The sequence below is a fragment of the Podarcis erhardii genome (assembly GCF_964252035.2).
Source record: "Podarcis erhardii genome assembly, chromosome: 6".
Taxonomy (NCBI): Eukaryota; Metazoa; Chordata; class Lepidosauria; order Squamata; family Lacertidae; genus Podarcis; species Podarcis erhardii.
In genome coordinates this window covers 48,947,377-48,969,889 of record NC_138510.1, presented here as the reverse complement: position 1 = coordinate 48,969,889, position 22,513 = coordinate 48,947,377, and the positions used below count along the sequence as shown (strand labels likewise).

At 42.6% G+C, this 22,513-nt stretch overlaps 2 protein-coding genes across 3 annotated transcripts in view; one reads left to right on the top strand and one right to left on the bottom strand.

Annotated features, from left to right (window-relative positions):
- The window catches only part of SORT1 (sortilin 1), a 103,962-nt gene extending 91,448 nt beyond the window's left edge, over window positions 1–12,514 (top strand). For both annotated transcript variants that reach the window (XR_014157637.1, XR_014157638.1), the window contains exon 21: window positions 12,500–12,514. The gene's annotated coding sequence lies outside the window, so the exon portion shown is untranslated. The remainder of the gene's footprint in view (window positions 1–12,499) is intronic.
- The window catches only part of CPNE5 (copine 5), a 129,562-nt gene that overhangs the window by 21,791 nt on the left and 85,258 nt on the right, over window positions 1–22,513 (bottom strand). The window contains exons 10-12 of the mRNA XM_081866438.1: window positions 19,175–19,216; window positions 18,571–18,646; window positions 1,809–1,862 (exon numbers count right to left, since the gene is read on the bottom strand). Of these exons, the coding sequence (XP_081722564.1) occupies window positions 1,809–1,862; window positions 18,571–18,646; window positions 19,175–19,216 (172 nt within the window). The remainder of the gene's footprint in view (window positions 1–1,808; window positions 1,863–18,570; window positions 18,647–19,174; window positions 19,217–22,513) is intronic.

Sequence of the window (22,513 nt, the reverse complement as noted above, 5' to 3'; positions counted from 1 at the left end):
TACTGGTGAGGGTGATACTGGTGAGCATGGGGCCACATCATTAGTGCCTTGATTTTTCCAGCCCCAAACAACTCCCATTTCCAGGAGGATTCTGTAGCCTTATTTTCAAAATTTTGAAACCAACGTTCACCACCCTTTGCCATGGGAAATCAATTTCTTAAATTCAGGGAGAACAAATCCCGTTTTTATAAAGTTGCCAGATCACAACTTGGAGAATTGTTTCACAACTTTAAAAGTGTGCTGATGCTGAATTGGGAAACCATAGGCTCTCTCTCCTGCCTGTTTCCTGTCCCACAGTTGCTATAGTAAGCTGGTGCGTTACATACTAGGCAGAGGATGTTGGGTGTGGAAAACTGACTTGCACAAAGTCAGACTGTTGGTCCATCTTGCTCAGTATTATCTAGGTTGAATTGCAGGGGCTCTCCAGGTTTTTGAACAGGACTCTTTCTTGGTTTAAGCTGGAGATGCCAAAGACTAAACCTGGCAGAGTTGGCTCTGCAGTTAGGCAGAGTGAGACAGCTGCCTCAGGCAGCAGATCTTGGGAGGCTGTGAGTGGTAGAAGTGAGGTGTTGGAGGTCAGAGTTGTGTGTGCCTCGTGGCCTGATCTGTGGGCCCTAAGCTAGCTTGCTGCTCTCAAGTGTGGTGGAGGGTGCTTTCTTATAATCAGTGTTTCAATAAGATTTAACTATCATAGAATCATAGAGCTGGAAGGGGCCACAAGGAACATCGAGCCCAACCCCCTGCAATGCAGGAATCTTTTGCCCAACATGGGACTCGAACCCACAGCCTTGCCATTAGGAGTCTCTTGCTAATCTTGTACACAGTTTCTATACATAGAATGAGAGAGGGAAGTGTCATCTTGCTGCCTCAGGCAGCAATATCTTGGGTCAGCCCTGGAACTTGGGGCCTTCTGTATTTTAAGCATGTGCTCCACAACTGAGCTACGACCCTTCCCAATGGGTGGGGCTGGCCCTGCTCTTAGGCAGAGAACGGGTGTGAATAAGGTATTATTTATTACAGTGATATCTCTGGTTGCGAACAGGATCCGTTCCGGAGGCCCGTTCGCAACATGAAAAGAGCGCAACCCGCAGGGGCGCGTCTGCGCACGTGCGGGTTGCAATTCCCTGCTTCTGTGCACACGCGTGACGTCCTTTTGTGTGCCTGCGCATGTTTGAGCGGCAAAACCCGGAAGTAACCCTTTCCGATACTTCCGGGTCGCTGTGGGACAAAACCTGAAAGAACGTAACATGAAGTATGACTGTAATTAGATTTCTATACCACCCTTCATCCGAGGAGCACAGGGAGGTTTACAATATAAAAACACAAAAATATATAACATGGTGACAAACAAAAGCGATACCCACCACAGTTTAAAAGGCCATAGACTGTTTATTTAGCCAAAGACCTGGGAGAAGAGACATGTTTTTGCTTGGCGCCTAAAGATATGTGATATGTTCGCAACAAACATAGCCAGGACACAAGAGGCCCCACCCACAATCTATATTTAATGGGCTATGATACCACTTTAACAATCATAGCTTTCTCCAAATAATCCTGAGAACTGTAGTTTGTTAACAGTTGTGAGGGTTGTTAGGAGGCGCCTATTTCCCACACAAAGCTACAATTCCCAGAGTACTTTAGCAATCAACCCCTCTTCCCAGAGAACTCTGGGAATTGTAGCTCTGTGCGGGAACTCTAAGCAACTCTCCTTAACAAATAGCATTTCCCAGGGTTCTTCAGGGGAAGCCTAAAACTGTTCAGCTTTTTTTTTAGTGACATAAAGCCAACATTAAAACAATGTTACTCACTGTTCCTGAGTTATTGTATTTCTTTTTCTTCATTTTCTTTTTGGGATTCACTACCTAAGAGAGTAAAAAAGAAAGAAAAAAGACCTGTGAAGGTAAGGTTTGAAAGACAAAGGGCTCCTTCAGATGTTTATTGAGCATTCACCCCTTGATCTCCTTGAACAAAAAATTATGTGCAGGTTTGTAGAGATTGGGGGGGGGGGGAGAGAGAAATTTGATTCTGTTAGCATTTAAAGGCAACCTTACCTAATTTGCAATTTCAGAAAGGAAATCTGAACTGAAACACAGCCATCCTTTGAAATTCGCACGTCTCCAAATTTTGCAGTGCAATCTCCAGCCAAGTAATGTGTACAAAAATGCACACACTGGTGTAAAATGTGCACACGAATGTATGCATTAGTGAAAATAACACACAAACATGTTTGGGAAAACTGTCTTGCTAAAATGTGTATATTAGGCAAAGTCGCATACAAAAAGTGTGCATATTAGGAGAAATTCATACTAAAATGCTGATGAATTTTCACGAGGACCTTAAGAAATTCAAAAACGGATGTGGACATGTGGAGAACTGAACTTAAGGGTGGAAAAGTGAGAAACAGAGAGGAACAGAAATTGACATTTTCTCCCATCCCTAGAAATCAGACAGTGGGCTCTTCCAGACTGCAGCTATTTTCAGGTGGGATTCAGTCACATACTAGCAAATCCAGTTTGTGCAATTAAGACTGATTTAGAGCTATTGGGCAACAATCCCAGTAACTGAATCCAGTAGTAGACCTTGGGGTCTCAAATTTTAGTGGGGCCCTGTGCAACACCAAAATTTGGGGCCTCTGCACTTCTTGATCTCCATTCTAAATAATAATTGTGCCACCCCTGGCAAGACTCTGCTTCCAGTGTAGCCGAACCGGTTGCACTCCCCTAAATCTGCCATTGTTGAATCTCCCTGCAAACAAATCAGGATGAATCACCAATAAACAGGTCATCTGGAAATGACTTGCACCCAGTCTTCACTGGGCATTCATTCTGATTTGTTTGTGAGGTAGTTATATGACACTAAGCATTCATCCTGAGCTGCTTGCTTCCTGTTAACCATTCCTTTGTTCATTCCACACCCATTCAGCACATTTTACTGTCACTTTTCTGACTACTATGTCTCCTCCTCCTCCTCCTCCTCCTCCTCCTCCTCCTCCTCCTTCTTCCTATTCCTATTCCTATTCCTATTCCTATTCCTATTCTTCTTTTCTAAGGGAATTTGTTCCATCAGAGTGACAAATGACTTTAATCTTCTTTAATTATGCAAACCTAAATCGCTATTTGTGTGCCTCCTGGACAATAGTGACAATCTGGAGGCCCCCTCAGACAGATGTTTGCAACTCACTGGACTGTAGTGTGTTGCTGAGTAGAGAGTGATTTGAGGAAGTAGAAGCATTCATTTATATAAATGCCATCAATGTAGACAGCACTTTGAAGAGGAGGACCTCCTTCAAGGAATGAAGAATTATCCAAGAGGAAGAAGAGGGAAGGAAGAAAAGATGCACAGATATATGTAAACAGAGATGGGCAAGTGCAGCTGCATGTCCTTTGGCTTTTTGGTTTGAGTTGCCCCTCCTTAGGCTTTATTTCAGTTGGGATAGGGAGCAGGGGGTTAAGTCAAAAGCTTCATGAAAAAAGCAGCTTTGGGGAGGGATTTGCAGGAGGATCTTCTTCATCCTTGCAACAACCATGTGGGAAAGGAAGCCGAGAGAGACATGCCGAGAGTGAGGCCAACCAGTGAGCTAAGATGTGAAACTGGGTCTCTTGGGGTCCAAAATCAGCTCTGTCCCAAGGATTTTTCAGCTGCAACGTTGTGAATGCAAGACAGCATCTGGATCCCCTCAAGTTTTATTTCTCGGGTCTGCTTTCACCCAGTCCTGCACACATCCCACAACTGCTAGGCTCCGCAGGCCTGTTTTTGTGCCATGTGCTGGCTTTACACCATGAGCAGGACCCGATAAAGCCCACCAGGTCAGTAGCTCACCAAGCCTTGCATACCACCACCATTTATTATGTGTACCCCACCCATCTGACTGGATTACCCCCAGTCACTGCAGCTACTGCTACAGTCTGCTGCCAGCTCAGTAATCGTGACACATGTTGCTATGCTGATGGTTTGCACCTTTAGCTGCTCTACTGATAGGGCTGCATCTATGCTGCAGTACAGAATGTGGTGTCAAGCGCAGAATTCAGTGTCCTGAGCAGCTTGATCTTCATTCTCTCCCCCCCTTTTTTAAAAGAAGGGTTATATTCCTTATTATGGCATTGACAATATACTTGAAAGCATAGAGGCAATGTCTGTTGAAATCTCAAGAGCCAGCAGTGCTGTTGGATAAAATTGCCAGTGTGTAAGGATGGGTATAGCCATGTGCTTGTCTTTATAGAATCATAGAATTGTAGAGTGGGGAGGGACCCCAAGGGTCATTTAATCCAACCCCCTGCAATGCAAATTTCGCCCAAAATGAGGCTCAAACCCACAACCCTAAGCTTCACTAGCTCATGACTAAGAGAACCAGAATAATTTCTGCAAAATAGTAAACAAGGCAATTACACAAAATAGGTGAGAGGCAGGTTTATGTAGGCTGCATAATTCAGATTTTCCTGGTAAAGGGTTTAGATTGTCATGGTAGAGAATTTTATTTTATTTTTAGCACAAGGTACACACAGCCCCCGTTTCAGTGTTGCACATTGTTGTACAGTGGTACCTCGGGTTAAGTACTTAATTCGTTTGGGAGGTCCGTACTTAACCTGAAACTGTTCTTAACCTGAAGCACCATTTTAGCTAATGGGGCCTCCTGCTGCCACCGTGCTGCCGCAGCCCAATTTCTGTTCTTATCCTGAAGCAAAGTTCTTAACCTGAAGCACTATTTTTGGCTTAGTGGAGTGTGTAACCTGAAGCATATGTAACCTGAAGCATATGTAACCCAAGGTACCACTGTACTGCAACGGAGCAGCTGTCCATATACCCCCATTCTATACACCAGTCTGCTGATGGTGTGGATCACTGAGCCCTCAGAATTGTTATAGTGTAGGATGCTTTGAAGAAAGACCAAGATCTGTACCAGATCTGAGACATCCCCTGAGATATAATTGATGCAAATTCAAACATGAAGCAGGGAGTCGTTTAACTGTAGCGAGAAAGCATTGAAAATGCAAAGCAAACATTCTGCATATAATCATACTGTAAACAACCACAGCATGTGTACAGATTCATCTTCTATAAAAATAGAGCCCTCATGCTTCAACAATCTCATGGCCTGATGTTTCATAGGCAAAATAAAGCACTATTTCTGCATTGAGCTCAGATCCCAATGGCCAAGTTCTAAACAAGCCATTCTGCATTATCAGAATTGGGAAGGGCCACAGTGCAATGCCCGAGCGCATGCTTTGAATGCCAAAGGTTCAGTTCCCAGAATCTCTAGGTAAGGCTGAAGGAATGGGTTTCTGTGCAGTCAATCTGAAATCCCCATTTTTCCTTCTCCAAGGGAGCATTTCTAAAATGCATTAACTTGAGCTCTTGAGCCAATGTATAAACAGAAACCCAGCTGTATAAACAAGTGCTCAAAGCCCTCTCCTTTATCAGTCCGTGATGGCAATGGATGGCCTTGCCAGTTCCGAGTGGAGCAGGGATGGCACATCTGGGTCTTACCTTACGTCTTGACCACACTGATGCACAGACCTTGTCAGATCTGACAAGAGACCTGGGAACGGCACCAGGAGAGCTCTTAGAGTTGGTGACCTTCTTGGTCCAAGATAAGAGTATAGGAACAGGAACAACCTTTTATGGTCAAGAGTACCAGAACAGGAACATCTGTTTATGGTCATGGATGTCAACTTACGTGTATAAGCTGATGTGGTGGATTGGAAGGGGGGAGAGGGTGCCTGGAGGATATATATACTGTATGCAATTTCTCTTGCTTTTGTGTTTGCGGTGAACCGATTCACGCAGCGCCTTCTGCTATCCGGAGAGCAGAATAAACTCTTTCTCTGAACCAAACCTTGGTGTCATTTGATTTCCTTCCTCCCGTCTGGGAGCAACGCAGACCCCACCAATCGGTAAAGTCTAATAAGGCTACAAGGCCACAGGGCTGTCCTTTGTCTGACACCCTGGAGAGTTGCATTGTCCATTGTGTAGACAATGGGTCTGACTCAGACAGTTTCCTCTCTTCCTAAATTCAAAGGTCTTGCTTTCCATCTAGGCTTGGTTCCCACAGGACCGTAGACAATAAACCATCATTGTCTCCCAACCCTATCTGCATCTCCAATAAACAGCAGCAGCATCCCTCCTTTCCATAACTTCTCTGAACTGCATATATATATATATATATATATATATATATATATATATATATATGCCTCCACTTCATAATTAGGCCCTGAAGCCTTCATCACACAGCACCAGCCACCTCTTGGCAGTGATGAAAGTGGGACAAACGTCTGGCAGGAGCTGCTGTGCTCAGAATTTGCTTCTGTTACTTTATTTTTTAAAGAAGTGATGTACATGATAATCACAACTTAAAATTAATGTGAAAAAAGTGGAGGGGCTGGTTCTGTATCAAGCTTTTAAATTGCCATGCCTTATGTCAGTGGGAAGGGTTATAGCTCAGTGGCAGAGAATCTGTTTTGCACGTAGACAATCCTAGGCATCTCCAGAGATGGTTTATGACTGATGCCTGAGCAATACCAACGTCAAAGGTGGCTCCTCTGAGGTGCGGCTGGCCGGAACAAGGCTGATTCCTTTTCTTTTTTATTGGTGAATGGGTCAAGTATTAGAATGAGTCTGTTATATATATCAACTTGTCCTTTCATTGTTGGCATACCCTCCAGCATTTCTCCAGTAAAAATAAAGACATCCTAAGGAAAAGCAGTGCATTCCAGGGTCAAATCAGAAACCAGAATGGCTTCTCTAAGTCAAGGACGTCCCTGGAAAACAGGGACACTTGGAGGGCCTGTGTTGGTAAAAGGTGCGGGGGGAGAGAAGGAACACTCCCTGCATTTTGTGCTGGCTCTGCCCATTGGAACTGGTAAGGCAGAAGGCAGGGAGACAAACAGTAGGCACATAACCACAGACAGTGATACAGCCATCTAATTTTATCTCCATCCTCTCTACTGAGTTCTGCAAGGGTGGCAATGAAGTTATGTAAATACTAGACCTCTAAAGCAGATTCAAAGTACCGTATTTTTCGCCCCATAGGACACACCGGACCATAGGACGCACCAAGTTTTTTTGGGGGGGGGGAATAAAGAAAAAAAAATATTTCCCCCCCAGGCACTTGTGGGCCCGGCAGCGGGGAGAAGCGCTCTTCTCCCCGCCGCCCGCCTGCAGATCAGGTCCGGGGACAGCGGGAGGACGCGCTGCGCCTCCCAACTGTCCCTGGAGCTTGCGGGGCTGACGCCCGGGTGAAGCACGCGTCTCCCTGCCATCAGCCTCCAAACCACATCGGGAGACAGCGGGATGGCGGCGTTCCGTCTCCCCGCTGTCCCCCGACCTTGTGGGACTGGCGCTGTGGCTCTCCTGGCGCACCGACCCCTCTCACTCTCCAGGCTTCAGCGAAAGCCTGCATTTGCCCCATAGGACGCACACGCATCTCCCCTTCATTTTGGGAGGGAAAAAAGTGCGTCCTATAGGGCGAAAAATACGGTACATTTCATAATAATAATAATAATAATAATAATAATAATAATAATAATAATATATTATTTCTACCCTGTCCATCTGGCTGGGTTTCCCCAGCCACTCTGGGCAGCTTTCAACAGAACCTTAAAAACAGAATAAAACTTCAAACATTAAAAACTTCCCTAAACAGGGCTGCCTTCAGATGTCTTCTACAAATAGGATAGTTGTTTATTTGCTTGACATCTGGTGGGAGGGCGTTCCACAGGGCAGGCGCCACTACCGAGAAGGCCCTCTGCCTGGTTCCTTGTAACCTCACTTCTCGCAATGAGGGAACTGCCAGAAGGCGCTAGGAGCTGGACCTCAAAGAATTATGGGGACTGTAGTTTGCCCCTCACAGAGTTATAATTCCCAGCAACCCTTAATAAACTACAGCATGCTTTGAGGGAAAGAATGTGCTTCGAATGTGCTTTAAAAGTACAGCATGTACACAGCCTGAAACAAAGGAGGAATCTGACAGGCAGCGTAACCCCTTGGATTGATTGAAAGTAAGAAGACAGACCTGTGGGGGAGAGATGAGAGCAGACTGAGTTTGGTGGGGCAGCACCCCATTTGCCCTCAGGAAAGAGCCGTCACTAGTTCTTCCAGTGCTTTGACAGAAGCCTTACTCTCACTTTGCTTTGTTCCCAATGCAGCACTTCAAATTGTGCTATTTCAGTTCCCTTTTGCCAGCATCTCAAAAGGCTCTTCTTTTCCGATCCTCATTATGATAAACGGATAGGTTCCCTTTCCTAGGCAGTAAAATGATTTTTACCTCAGTCATTGGAAAGCTCTCATTTTGAAATGCAGCTCTCTCTCCCTTCTTATTCCCTCCACCCTGACTGTATGTGTGACTGTATTCTTATAAGATCTCAAGAATCCATCCAGAACAAAAGGCATTAATGATTTACACAGATTCTGCCTGAGCTTCTCTCCCTCCTCATGTTCCCCTTTTCCTGCTGAGGGGAAAAGAAAAGCTCTGTGAGGGGATCCAGTTGTGTCTCAGTCAGGTCAATCATTTTAGAAAACCGGCCTAGAACTGTCACAATGGATAATATTAAAGTGGAGCTGCTGAACACTTAACACATGCGGAGTGCAAAAAATGTTAGATAACGGGAGGGAGGAAACCCAGACATCGAAGCTAAGGGATGAGTGTGTGAGTGTGTCACTGGAGTGGTTTGTTTTCAGTTCCACATGGACTCTGCCATCTGCTCATGGGGCCAAATTCTCCATTTGAAGAGAGAGGTTCAGATCATCACTCTAACTGACGCCAAGTGCAACTCAGAAACAAAAAGGCTACAAAGTAAAATAAAATAAAGAACTTATTCCAAAGGTGGCACACATCAGAATTCAGAATTCTCTCCTTCCCCACTGGAATGGTGTTCACCTGAGTGGCAAAACTGATAGGCATTCTCACCCATCACAGAAACCAGCCCAGCATTAGAGACACACTCAGGGTAACTAGGAGGGAGGTGGAAGAGCTCTCTTGACAACAATGTGTCAGAACATAGCAAGGGGGCGCGATGTGGAGATCTGGGCTCCTTTTGCTGAAAAAGTGACAGGAACATGAGCTACGAAAACACAAACCACCTAGGAGAGAAAGACCATGTCTATTTGATTTATTTACTTATTGTTATTTATAACATCCTCTCAGCTATCCTTCCTCAATTAGTTCCCAAGCTGTTGCACAATTCAGTCACATCTTTTAAACAATTGCCGAAACAAATCAGATTTTTATTTAGATTTGGCCTGTTGCATTGGCCTTCAGCTTATGAGCATCAATCAGCCACCCCCAACCCAACGCCCTCTTGATGTTGCTGGACTACAGTTCCCATTATCTTTTTTTTTTAAAAAAAAATATTTATTCAAAATTTTTAAAAGTTACAACAAGAAAAAATAAAAAAATAAAAATAAAAAGGGCAGAAAAAACACAATCATTAAAAAAGAAAAAAGCGAATCAAACCTTTACATAACTTTCTTCTTTTACTTATTTCCTTGTCCTCCTCACACCTCCCATTTTTGTATTCTAATTTAGATTGTTGTTTCAGCAAATCCTTCCAACCTTATTTTTATCTTAATAATTTGTTTTAAAATACTGTAATTTTACATTCTCTCTTTCATCAATTCATTTTTACTTAATCCTTTATATCATTTTGCCAAAACCACATAATTTTCTTATTCAAACATCTTACTAACAAGATCCTTAATTTTACAATATTTTTTAAAAACCACTTTTACTTTATCCAATCTTAACTCTCATCCAAACCTTCTCTAAGGTCGAAAAAGATTCCCTTCCACGAATTTCCCAACTCTCATAAAATAAAACAAAAAAAGCAAATTATATTATATACACTTTGAGTTCCCAATTTCCATTCCACCCATACCCCCTTCCCGGTTTCAGTCCCCAGCATAAGTCCATCAATCTCAAAAAGCCATCAACCCAGAGATCTTAAATCCAAGGCTCTTAAATCTCTCTCATGTCCCCTTTGCCAGTCTTTTTGATAGTCTTTAGTATTGAAAGCCAAATCTCGGAGAGGCTCCAACCCAACAGCATCCACATTCCTTCCAGCCAAACCTCCATAGTTAAGAGTAGGGCCTATAGGATATTCCAAATCTTGTTTCATTCTCCTTTCAGATCCAAATGTCCCCAAAGCTCCAACTTCCACCTGGGTCAAATTTATAATCCAAGGGTCATCTGAGATCTCTTTCACTTTCCAATTCAGGCCAGGCTTCCATCTTCAAAAATTTATTTCTCCTTGTTACCATCATGTCAGGCCTCAAGTTGCAGCTCGCCTTTCACATCTGCAGGGTTACGGCTCCCCCTTTCTTCTCTTCAGAGACAACATAATTCTCCTTCTCAAATTTCCCTGTTTGTTCAGTTGGCCATGTTAACTGGGCTGATGGGAATTGGAGTACAAAACATATGGGGTTGGGGGAAGCCTGGTTTAACTATTACCTTGGTGGATGAAATCAAGGTATATCTAGTCCACCATATTATTTCCATCAGTGGCTGATGGAAATAATGTGAGGCTTGATTTAACTGCTATGGCTATAGCTACTGATACTAGACCTATTCTTTTCAAATTTGCCTGATTTTTTTTAAAAAAGCTGTTTTTGTGATAAAGAATTTCATAAGTTAGAATCATAGAGTTGGAAGGGACCCTGATGGTCATTAAGTCCAGTCCCCTGCAATGCAACATAGGATTCAGAACAGAAGCGTGTATTACGAGCTTTGCAAATAAATCTATACGACCCAGTTGAGCTTTCTTGGTGCCAAGTGTGAGTGCCTCTGATGATACAAGGGGATATCATATCATGATTATATTACAACCATGATATAAGTCATCTGTATGTCTTTTTAAAATTACAATTATTTATATCCCACTCTTGAGGATATAATCCTTTCAATTAAATTTCCTATTTTGCACAGCTGCTTTAACAGGCAGGTGTGTCCCAGATTTAGGACAGAAAAAGTTGGAGCATATGTCATTGCAGTGTCCCACAACATTTGCTTTGGGGGTGAGAGGAGCAACAACGCAGGGGAATTTGCTTCTTGAAAATAAACATGAAATATGTGTTGGAGAGGTGGAATGTACACACTTTAACAGAAAAAGTAAAAGAGTCCTTGGAGAAGGGAAGGGAGGGGAGCATTTCTAAAGAACTAAAATGTTCTAATCCCCCAAAACTGCATGAACAGTATGCATGCCATTGTTGTGTCTCTTGTTGTAACTATATCATACACACAGTAAACAGTATTTCTGGTTATGCTTGCCAGGGCAATTTTTAAAATTTTTATTTGGCAGCCAACCACAATAAATTTCTCCTGTAATGGGAGTGAAGGGGAAAGCAGACTTAGGGCAGCCTGTTGTTCATATAAGCCCCTTATCATGCCATCATCACTGTAAATTCCACTTCAATTAAAGTGAAACCATTCCTTCAATTTTTTTTGTTTTTTTGTTTGTTTAAACTAATAACTGCAGCTCTCTCTAATCACTCTAACTCTCTCTAATCACGGTCACTTGTTTATTCTGCCAGCTACACGAGGCAAATTGTATATACTGCAAGTGACAGCAATAACAGAAGGCACTACATAGTTTCTTTAAAAATAATAATACAGTTGGGGCATTGATGTAGTATTTGAACTCCAAAACCCCTTAGTTGCAGATTTGCAGCTCCAAGAACAAACAGAAAATAGTAACTCTCTGATTTGGAAAGATGGGGAAATTTGGAAGATAAATGTTATTAGAAAGTAGGAAAATTAGTATTTAATATGCCAGGCAGAAATACAAGAACAAACTAATAAGCTGGAGACGTTATTTATACCAGTGCAGGACCCAAGGTGGCTCACAACATGAATTAAAAACAGATACAGCTAAAAAACAACAACCTCACACCAATCGTTTATATACATTTTTTTAAAAAAATACAACTAAATAAGTTACGGTATTTAAAACAGCACTGAATTAAAAAAGAACTTAAAACTATTTTAAAAGCACAAAGAGAGGAGAAGAAAAAATACAATGCCCACCAGCTAATCAACCCTACCTATAGAACAGGGGACACTTGACATTGAATACAGGAGCATAGCTTTGGTCCATCCAGCTCACAATCTGTCTACACTGAGTGGCAGCTGCTCTCCAGGATTCAGGCAGGGAGTCTCTCCCACCGGGGACTGATCCTGGGACTTTCTGCATGCAAAGCAGATGTTCTAGCACTGAGCTATAAAACATCCACATCACATTTAAGAATTGCTTTGAGCCAGAATGAGAGAATCTATCAAGCTGATCCGCACTTTTGCTTCCTAACACACATGATAAAAGAGGCACTCCCACTCCTGCTCCTCGCTATCTGGAGACAGAGGCAATAGGAACAGATAGGGTTACCTCAGGTACTTTAGATGTCAGCTGACAAAAGTGCTTAAATTATCCAATAAATCAAAGCTAAAAGGAAAACCCATAGTGGATTCACAAGAGTTACTGCCAAGTGCCTCCAGCTGAATTGGCGCTACAGATATCCAAGGGATTCTTGCAGTTGCCTTTCCCTAATAGAGATATTTGGCATGAAGATATAGCTTGACGGAAGTGAGTTTCTTTAGGCCAAAGCTGCAATCCTATGAGCCCAGCTGAACTAAAAGAAACACACTTCCAAGTATGCATGCAGAGATTGCACAGTCAGTTGTCCACAGTGAGCAAGCATCACGATTCAATTAAAATTGTGATAGTGCACACAGTTTCATTTGCTGGTGAAGTGCAGTCCTATGCCTGACAAATGGGGCACAGCCATTGGGGCTCAATGCATTCCCCCCCCCACCCTCAGCCCTGTTCTTATTAACTGGTGCAGGGTTGCCAAGACACTGCAGGCATTGCTACCTTCCTACCCCACCAAAGTGATACCTCTGCACTACAGCAGGGGCACCAAGATTTTGTGACACAGCAGCATTAATATCTCCCGCTCTTGGCACTTGAGCAGAGTCAGGTTTAGCCCCATTCCTCAGTTGCTGAGGTCTCACAATGGGGTACTTTAAATGCTCCCACATGCCCCTGAGCTTCGGCTGGGTTTTACCAGGGGCCAACTTTTTTGTGTGGCAGAACTTCTTGCCAATAGAGGTTCATCACAAGTCATCTCTGCTCATTTTTAGATGACTGTAACAACTCAGACGGAAGGAAGACAAAGTTCCTACCAGAGAGGAATGGCAAGCTAAGCTGATGGACTATGCAGAAATGGAAAAGCTGACTGGAAAATTCAGGAACCAAGAGGACAAAAACTTTAAAAAAGAATGGGAAAAAATTATAATGTATCTAGGAGACCATTGCAAGCAGATGGAAACACCAGCAGGGTTTTAATCTCACTTGTAATGTAACAGATACCATGGATAATTTGGATTGACATAAAATATAGAGTATGGAATAATAGGCAGTTGTAAATGTTGATAAGGGACGCGGGTGGTGCTGTGGTCTAAACCACTGAGCCTAGGGCTTGCCGATTGGAAGATCAGCAGTTCGAATCCCCGCGACGGGGTGAGCTCCCATTGCTCGGTCCCAGCTCCTGCCAACCTAGCAGTTTGAAAGCACGTCAAAGTGCAAGTAGTGCAAAGTGCAAAGTACCCAGCGGGAAGGTAAATGGCGTTTCCTTGCACTGCTCTGGTTTCGCCAGAAGTGGCTTAGTCATGCTGGCCACATGACCTGGAAAAACTGTCTGCGGACAAACATCGGCTTCCTCGGCCAGTAAAGCGAGATGAGCGCCGCAACCCTAGAGTCATTCACGACCAGACTTAACTGTCAGGGGTCCTTTACCTTTACCTTTAAATGTTGATAACAGAACCCATGGAGGGGGTGGGGTGAAGTCGTGAGATTCAATCTCTATATATGTATATGCGTTTGGATTGTTATAATTTTATATTTGTAAAATCAAATAAAAACTATTTTTTTAAAAAAAATAGATTACTCTAACAACTGTATTTTTTCAGACAGGCCTTTCAAATCTGAGATTCTTGGCCAACAACATCTCACTGATGTGTCTGACATTTCTATTGCGATACTGTGGGTTTTTTTGTCTGTATACCACTTTGTGATATTTTATATAAAACTGTGGTTTACACAAAGTTTACACAAAGTTTAGTAATAATATCATTGGTGATGATGTAGCCTATTGGCATTCACCCAGCACAAGGTGAGATCCTGTGAGCTTTTTGCTGATCCAATAGGGCAAGGGGAGGGAACTTCAGGGCCATACACTAAATGTAGCCCTCCAGGCTTTTCTATCTGGTCCTTAGGATCCTCTCAAGGTCACAAACTTTCATGAGCCACACACCTCACCAACCTTGCTTTGCATCCTCCTCGAGTGTTTTCACCTGGCCGGAAAGTGACCTTGAATTCTGATAATGCCCCCTGTTTACCTGGATGGAGCATGGAGGGGGGGTGTAGAAATGAGCCTGCTGTCCAAAGGAAAAATTTACATTTCCTGCTCCACCCACCACTGGTAAAAGGGGAAAACCAAATTTTCAGAGGCAGGCCTTTCTGCACATAGTTATAGGCAGGGATAATTGCTCAAAAAAGAAAGGAAAAGGAAGAGAGAGAACAAAACACGATCACTATAGTATAGGTTATTTCTCTAGAAGGCTGGTGCAATAAGTTATTTACTATACTGATGATTGATGGTGTCAAAAATAAAACAGACTCATTTTTACTGTTTGCAAGTAAAAGGGCACATTCCTAATAGTGCCATTTAGAGTATACTGGGTTTTTTTTTTTTAATGGAAACGTCTTTATATAAAGGATGTTATATAATAATAACAACCTGAGCAATCTATACCCAAACTTCTGTTTCCAAGCTCCATTAAATAATGTGCATTCCATAACGGAAATCTGTAACTGCAGAGGAATAAAGGAAAGCAAGAGGCTGCATACAAATGTTCAGTTAAAAATAAACTCAGCCAAAAAAAGAAGGGGGGGGGGGGGAGAAAGGCTTTAAAAAGATTATTTCACAAAGCATCCAGCAAAACTCAAAATCTTTGTGAAAGAGTTGGCAAGATGCTCCTCCTTTTCCTATTCTTTGCATGTGTGCCCTCTGATATAAGAGTAATGTTGGAAATAATTTCTTGAATCTTTTTTCTATTTATTTGGTATTAACTTGAAGTATTAACTATATACTTGAATCTATTGTGCTGAAGAAATTAAAGCTTATCTCCTAGTCTTCAGACACGACTCTCATTTGAGAGGTTGCAATGAGCAGCACTGTAACATATTACAACTCCCCCTTTTGCCATACCCTACAGAAGTATAAGTTGCTTGCAGAATTTTTGTTTATATGATGCAAACACAAAATCAACATTGCAGAAAAATGGGGGGAGGGAAAATATTTGCCTACCAATTCCAACCCCACTGGGTCATTTTATTTAGCGAAGTAGCAGTTGTAAGTCACTTAAAAGAAGAGACCCCCCCTGCTTCCCTTAAGGGGGTGATCTCACAGTCTCTATGAGTAGCAACAATTTTCTCTGTTGAAATTCAACCTGCTACAGCAATGTAGTACCTGCTCCCTTTCTAATTTTTTTTAGAGCTGATGTAGAAAGAAAGAAAGAAAGAAAGAAAGAAAGAAAGAAAGAAAGAAAGAAAGGGTGAAATCAGGTGTGCAAAACTGACCTTTTTCTCTGTGTACAGTAGAGATCAACATACCTAAAAAAATTCCTTGCACAGCTATCTTTCCCCAAAACTCTACCTTCCATGGACATTAGTCAACAAATGATCACATTTAATTTGTTTAACTTGTATAATAGGCTACTAAAAACCAGTGATGTATTAATTCTTAGTAGCCTGAAACCCAGTCATTCAGTGCATACATCTTAATCAGATTTTCTGGGTCCAGTACTGTTAAGTATAATTGCTTAATTGTACATTGAAATGGAAAATGAGTCTGAATGTGTATTGCTAAAGGGGAATGGAAAATTCCACCAAAGCTAAGAAGAGCTCTCTGGGTACCTAAACAGGTTGATAATTAACTGTTGATGTATCTCTGCTGGCTCACTCACATGGTGTTTAACTTAAGATCACATGGGAGGGTTATTCAGTTGCAAATCCCTATTTTGGGTGTGTGAGTTGTCTTTTCTCTCAAGTCACAGAAGACAAAGGTGTGCAAATGAGTCTCTTCTGGAGAGAAAACAGCCTCCAGGCTAATGGACTCTGTGGGAGAGAAAGAGGTCTGTTTGTCAGCTCTGATTGTAAATAGTATTCAATATTTGTAAGAAGCTGAACCTGTGCTTCGACAAGTACATGATATTGTGCAACTATTTGGATATATCATTTATTACTTTAAATCAGTCTGAAAAAAGTTGTGTTAGTAAAGATTTGAAACTATATTTTGGGTCTGGACAATATTTATTCCAAGAGGAGTTAGTTTTTATTCATCTTATTGCTTCAAGCTGTGCAATATTAATATCCACAATATGTACACTGTGTGTGGATTGGGTCCTCTGTTCCACTTGCAAAAGAGATCACAAGTATTTGCAACACTTTGTGACACATGCAAGTAAGACGATGTCTGACAAACAAAATTCTAACATGTGAAGCTTTTCCTGTAAATGTATTTCCACACTAGAAAAAGCTTAACTTATTGGATTTCTGCCTGCCAAACAGCTGCTAATGACACAAGAACCCTGCTCTCCCTCCAATGCCATTCCTAAACCATGCAAACAAGTGTTGTGAGTTGCAAACCAGTTATGTTACTGGTACAGGTCTTTCATCAAATGATCTTAGGCTGGCAATGCAATATTCAGAGCAAGACCAGAAAAGGTATTTCAGATGGCAATGTGTGTAAATATATTTAAGGTTTACAGCAACCAGATGCCCATGCTTGGATAAATTCAATATAAAAATTGTTAAAAAGAAAGCTTTGTATTCTAAGAGCATGTGTTGCGGTTATTTATTATTTATACCTCAGAATTACTACAGCAATGTTATCAGCACAGGTCAACCAACACTTTTTGTTTTCTTGAGCAAAAAGCCTATGAGTCTCTGTCATGAATATACCCATTTTAGTTTTATACCAGCAGCAACAACCCACCCCAAAGTATCCCACCATCATGGGTAAGAAAGCAGCTAATCACCACTGTGCCAATCACATTTCCCTAAAAACGCACATACCAGAAGACTAGATAGTGGACTACATTGCAGTACTACTACTCTCTCACACTCTGCCCCCTGTAATATTACTATAGCAACACTGGGCTACTTTGCAGGGGTGATGTAACCCACACTTTCTCTGCCACAATACCCACCCCTTTTGCAATATAGATATGTGATTGATTTAATGCTTACATACTCAAAAAACAAAATAGTTTGCATGAAATTAATCCTCGGTTAGTAAGAGCAATAAGCTCTTGTCTTTGCTGCTTCCTTTTGCTTTGGGGTGGACATGCTGTTGCCCATTTGCATCGATACTCAAATTCTGGATTTCTCTATTATTTTCTTATTGCAAATTCTTATTATTATTCTCTTTACCAGAGAAGATGAGAAAACAGCTTCAAAATAAGCACTTCAAAATGAGCCAGGAAGTCCTTTCTCTACTGTCTGAAGAAGGAACTTCCCTGGGCCATTTTGAAGCCATTTTAGGTCTTCCCTTGCATGTCTCCAAATTTCTACCTAGCAGTTATTACCTAATGAGTTACCTGGCCACTTTTTGGCTAAACACACTAAGGTGGGAACAGTCTCATATCTCACAAAGCAATTGTTTCAAATGGTGTCTGCTCATTTTCTTTCATAACTTTTGTTCCAAAAGGGTTAGATACTTTTTACAAATGAAATTTAGAATCTGGATCCCTTTCTGGTTCTGGGCCCCATGAAGATGTATGGCCTGCAGACACCTCATCAGCTCTGACCTTCATTCTTCAAACTCCACCCCAAACAGAGTTTTTCTCCTGTCTCAATGGCTATCCAGATAGATGGACTCATTCAAAGCTATTGTTTTATTGACACAATAGTAGTAGGATGGGATGTGAGTTGCCATGGCTACAGCTACTTCCTTAAGATATGCCTAATACAGCCCACTATCTGTTATATGATCTCTAGGGTCAAGGAATCATTCACAATAGCATCTAAATTGGCCTTCGCCAACCTGGTGCCATCCAGATGTTTTGGCATACAACTCACATCAGCCCTGCCAGCATGGCACCGGTTGGGTGAATGCTGGTCTAAACCCTTCATTAAGTGCCAAGTTCAATAGAAAGGCTTAAGTACAATAGCATGTTGAAATTCGTGAACACAGTTATAGTTAACACAAACACACCACCAGTCTCAAGTTATCACACACAACACTGGGGGCAGAAAATTGCTACTGAGCCTGTAGCACTAATAAAGTTAAAGGACACAATCCTTTGGGGACTGAGAAGGTCCAAGTGAAGTGAATGGGAGCTGCTTTTGCACAACTTCCGTTAATCTCAATGGGACTTACGTAGGAGAACAGCATAGTGGGTTGTGCCCCAATAGGCTCTGAGTGCCTGGAAGAGGCCCCCTTTCTCAAAAAGCTCTCTGGGGTCAGTGTCAAGAAGGCTTCTGCCCTGATGTTTTGGGGACAGCTGAAGAAGTCACTCACCTCATAGACATTAAATTGGCTTTGTCCTCGTGCCAATTCACGGTAGCTGGTCGTAAACTCCCCAATGAAGTCGTGGCTATTAAGTGGGAAAGAAATTGCTATGAACAACACTGTAGAACAAAGGTACTCCCATTCCATCACCTCCTCTACTTGATAGGCCTCTTTTTTTAACCGAATAATAATAATGATCCCAGCAAGTAAGTGACAAGATCCCCTTCTATTCCCTGCCACACCCACCTTTCATTTTCCCAATGTGAATCTTACACATGTGGCCCTGGGATAAAAAATAATGTTGTTGTTGTTGTTGTTGTTTACGTGATTGGGGAAAAGAATGTACTCTGCTGTTACAATGCAGCCAACTGCATAAGCCAAATTCCTTTTTACTAAATATGTTGATTAATGGGAGAGGGGTCATATTTTGTATAAATTGTTTTGTTTTGTTTCCTGGGGATTCTCAAAGAACCTCAAAGCATTTCACAGACCTGCAATACACAACACTGCTAAATTTCTTCTATCTAACTTTGGTTTCAGTCCAGCTCCTCCTAACCAGAAATAATAAAAAACCCCACATTTTTTTAAAAAAGGAGTTATAAATGCCACTTACCTGCCATCTCGGTCCCAGTCATATACCTCCACCTTTATAGTTCTGGAAAAGATGACATTAATGGTCATTCCCAAAGCAAGCTGCCATCCCTATTGCTATCACTTCAGATTCTTTCTCTCTGTGGAATTCATTGGCAAGAAAAATGTCAAGCTGTACACGAGAGATAAAAGCTATCCTTCGCAGAAAACCTGGGGGAAATGAGCCCCAGTGGGATTTTGGTGATATTAAAACTGCACTCCTTTCTTTTTGTGGCAGGGAGTTTCCTGTGTGGGTCCTGCAGTAGCACTTCTGAGCCATTTGGGAATGAGGTTTCTGTACATTCATATACTATAGTTCAGGCACATCCAGCAGGTAGATCACAGCACGTCTGCAGTAGATTACTGGTAGATCATTGGCTCCCCCCAAAGAAGCTGAACAACTGTGGCTCCCCTAAAAAAAGCTCAACATTTTACCTCCTCCCTGAAAAAACTCAATAACTTTGACCCGAACCCCCCACAAAAGGGGGTAGATCACTGCCAGTTTTTAACTCTGTGAGTAGATCGCAGTCTCTTGGGAGATTGCCACCCCTGCTATAGTTAAATGAGCATGTGTTTAAGCTGATGGGCTGTGTACACAGATACAGTATCTCCAAAGCACATTCAGAGCACATTCTTTCCCTCAAAGAATTCTGGGCACTGTAGTTTGTCCCTCACAGAGTTACAACTCATAGCAACCTTTAGAAAACAACCATGTCCAGAGGAGGGAAATGTGCTTTGAATGTGCTCAAAAGGTATAGTGTGTACACAGTCATGGCTTTCAATGTGTTAGGCAATTTGTTGCCAGGGAGTGAAGCGGGCAAGATGCCCTTTCTTCTAAGCCCTTTCAGAATGTGTCCCAACAGGAAAAGGAGCCAGAGACCCCCATTTTTTCCCATCCCCAGTAGCCTGTCCACCCATGAAAGAGAGTGAAGAAGCTGCCTCAGCCCCTGAGGTGGTGTCCCTACAGGCCCTCTCCCTTCTGCCTTCATCACTGGCAGAGCACGCCAACTGCATTGATGCCAATTTCTGGTGACATCTTTCAGGGTCTGGCCGAAATCTCACGGGTTCTCATGGAGAGTGACAGATCTCGTGAGATTTCGGTGAGATCTCACCAGAAACTCGTGCCGATGCCAGTGGTGCTGTCAGTGCCAGTGGCCCGGCAGAGCAGGGTGGCACTTCCCATCTTGCCTCAAGTGGCAAAAAGGGGACAAACCACCCCTGGAGCCATACTTTGATAAGTGAAAAGTTGGGATATAAAAGATTCTGGCAAATAAGCAAATAAACTGGCTTTGCTTTGTCTTTGAATAATGAAGAAACGTGTGTGGATGCTGCCAGATGAGCTCTCTAGGCTTTATTCAGTTGCACCAGGAAAGAGTTTCATCTTTGGTTAACAGATGGACCCACTGTGGCCAACTTTGCAAACCCAGCGTCTAAAGACTATTTTGCTTACAACGACACCAGCTGTTCTCATTACTCCGAAGAAGGCAGTGGAGATGCTGGCCATAATCACTTTCCTCCTACTGTCCCCCTTCCTATGCCAGGTCCCCAGCCACTGGGTTGTTGTCAAGAAATGCCCTTGGCTAGCCAGCTTCTTAAACTCCTGTTAGAAGAGTGACAGTGATTAATTCACCCGTGGCTCCATGCATGTTGACAGGTGACAGGTGAAGTCTCACGGGCATTGGGGAGAGCGGAGAAGTCAGATCACTCTTTCAACTCCGGTTGGAGTTCATTTGCAGAGAATGTGCCACGTCCCCCAGTGACTTTTGCAATTGCTGCCTAAATATTTTCACTCCCTCTTGAAGCTTGCCGGTCTGCAAGCCGAACAGCTGCACTAGCCAGCAAGTTATGGAAAATGAATGAGTGGTAAAATATACAGCAAAGCCAGTCTTTCATCAACGAATAGATAAGCATTCCTAAAAGGCCATGAAAAGGGGAAGACAGCAAATAACAATAAACATACTCATGAAGATGAAAGATCGTCGGATTCCTGTTGTGTGTGGACTAATGAATAGCCAATGAATGTGAGTTTTACAAATCCTTATGTTGGCTAAGAGACTGCAAGGTTGGGGGGACATACCCACCATCTTTCACCCAGTGGTTTGAAGACCTTACTCCCTTTTCTGTGTTTGATCATACAGTGGTACCTCCGGTTATGAACTTAATTCGCTCCGGAGGTCCATTCTTAACCTGAAACCGTTCATAACCTGAGGCACGCTTTTGCTAATGGGGCTTCCTGCTGCTGCTGTGCCACTGGTGTGCGACTTCCGCTCGCATCCCGGGGCAAAGTTTGTTGGGAAACGCCCTGGGGTTGCCCCTGCAGCCCTGAACTCCAAGCGTCGTCCGGTATGCACAGCTCTGGAAAAGGCATTTCTCTTCTTCTCCAGTGCGCTTCAGCAACATATATCAAATGATATATGCACACTAATCTTCTAGCATAACACAGCAAGAAGCATGAGACATCATAGAGCTAATCTACGTACAGTGGTACTGTGGGTTAAGAACTTAATTTGTTCTGGAGGTCCGTTCTTAACCTGAAACTCTTCTTAACCTGAGGTACCACTTTAGCTAATGGGGCCTCCCGCTGCCGCTGCGCCACTGGAGCACAATTTCTGTTCTCATCCTGATGCAAAGTTCTTAACCTGAGGTACTATTTCTGGGTTAGCGAAGTCTGTAACCTGAAGCGTCTGTAACCTGAGGTACCACTGTATTTATTTACATGCTTTGTGCAGACAAAGGAATCATGGTGCTCACTCTTTCCAGCTCCGAGAGGAAACAGGAACAAGTAAAAGCAAAAATACAGTACAATAGTAAATACAGTGGAAGAGTCTTCTGTTCCCACACTCTTCCCAGGCAGGCATGTGGTTTACACCAATCTCATCTGCAGCATCGGAGGAATGAAATACTAACAGAGTTTGCTACCAGAAGCATCTACTTCTGGTTTAGCGGAGCTCATAACCAAAAGCGTTCGTAAGGAGGACGGTACGTAACCCATGATCTTCTATCCGATGCTCTTGGCTCTTTTCCAAGTCCCTTCTGCAGATCTTCTTCATATTTATACAAAAACTTTACTTTATCTTCTACTGATCTTATTTTTATTTTCCTTCCTTTGAAACTGAAGGATAGACCTTGGGGAAACTCCCACCTAAAGATGATTTTGTTCCTTCTCAGCAGGGCAACAATATCTCTGTAGTTAGGCCTAAAATCCAAAAGATATTTCGGGACGTCTTTAAAAATGTCCACTCTTGACTGTTGTACTTCTAGGTTCTTCTGGTAATGCCAACCCAAGATTCTATCTCTCTCTTAATCTATTCTTCTCTTTTTT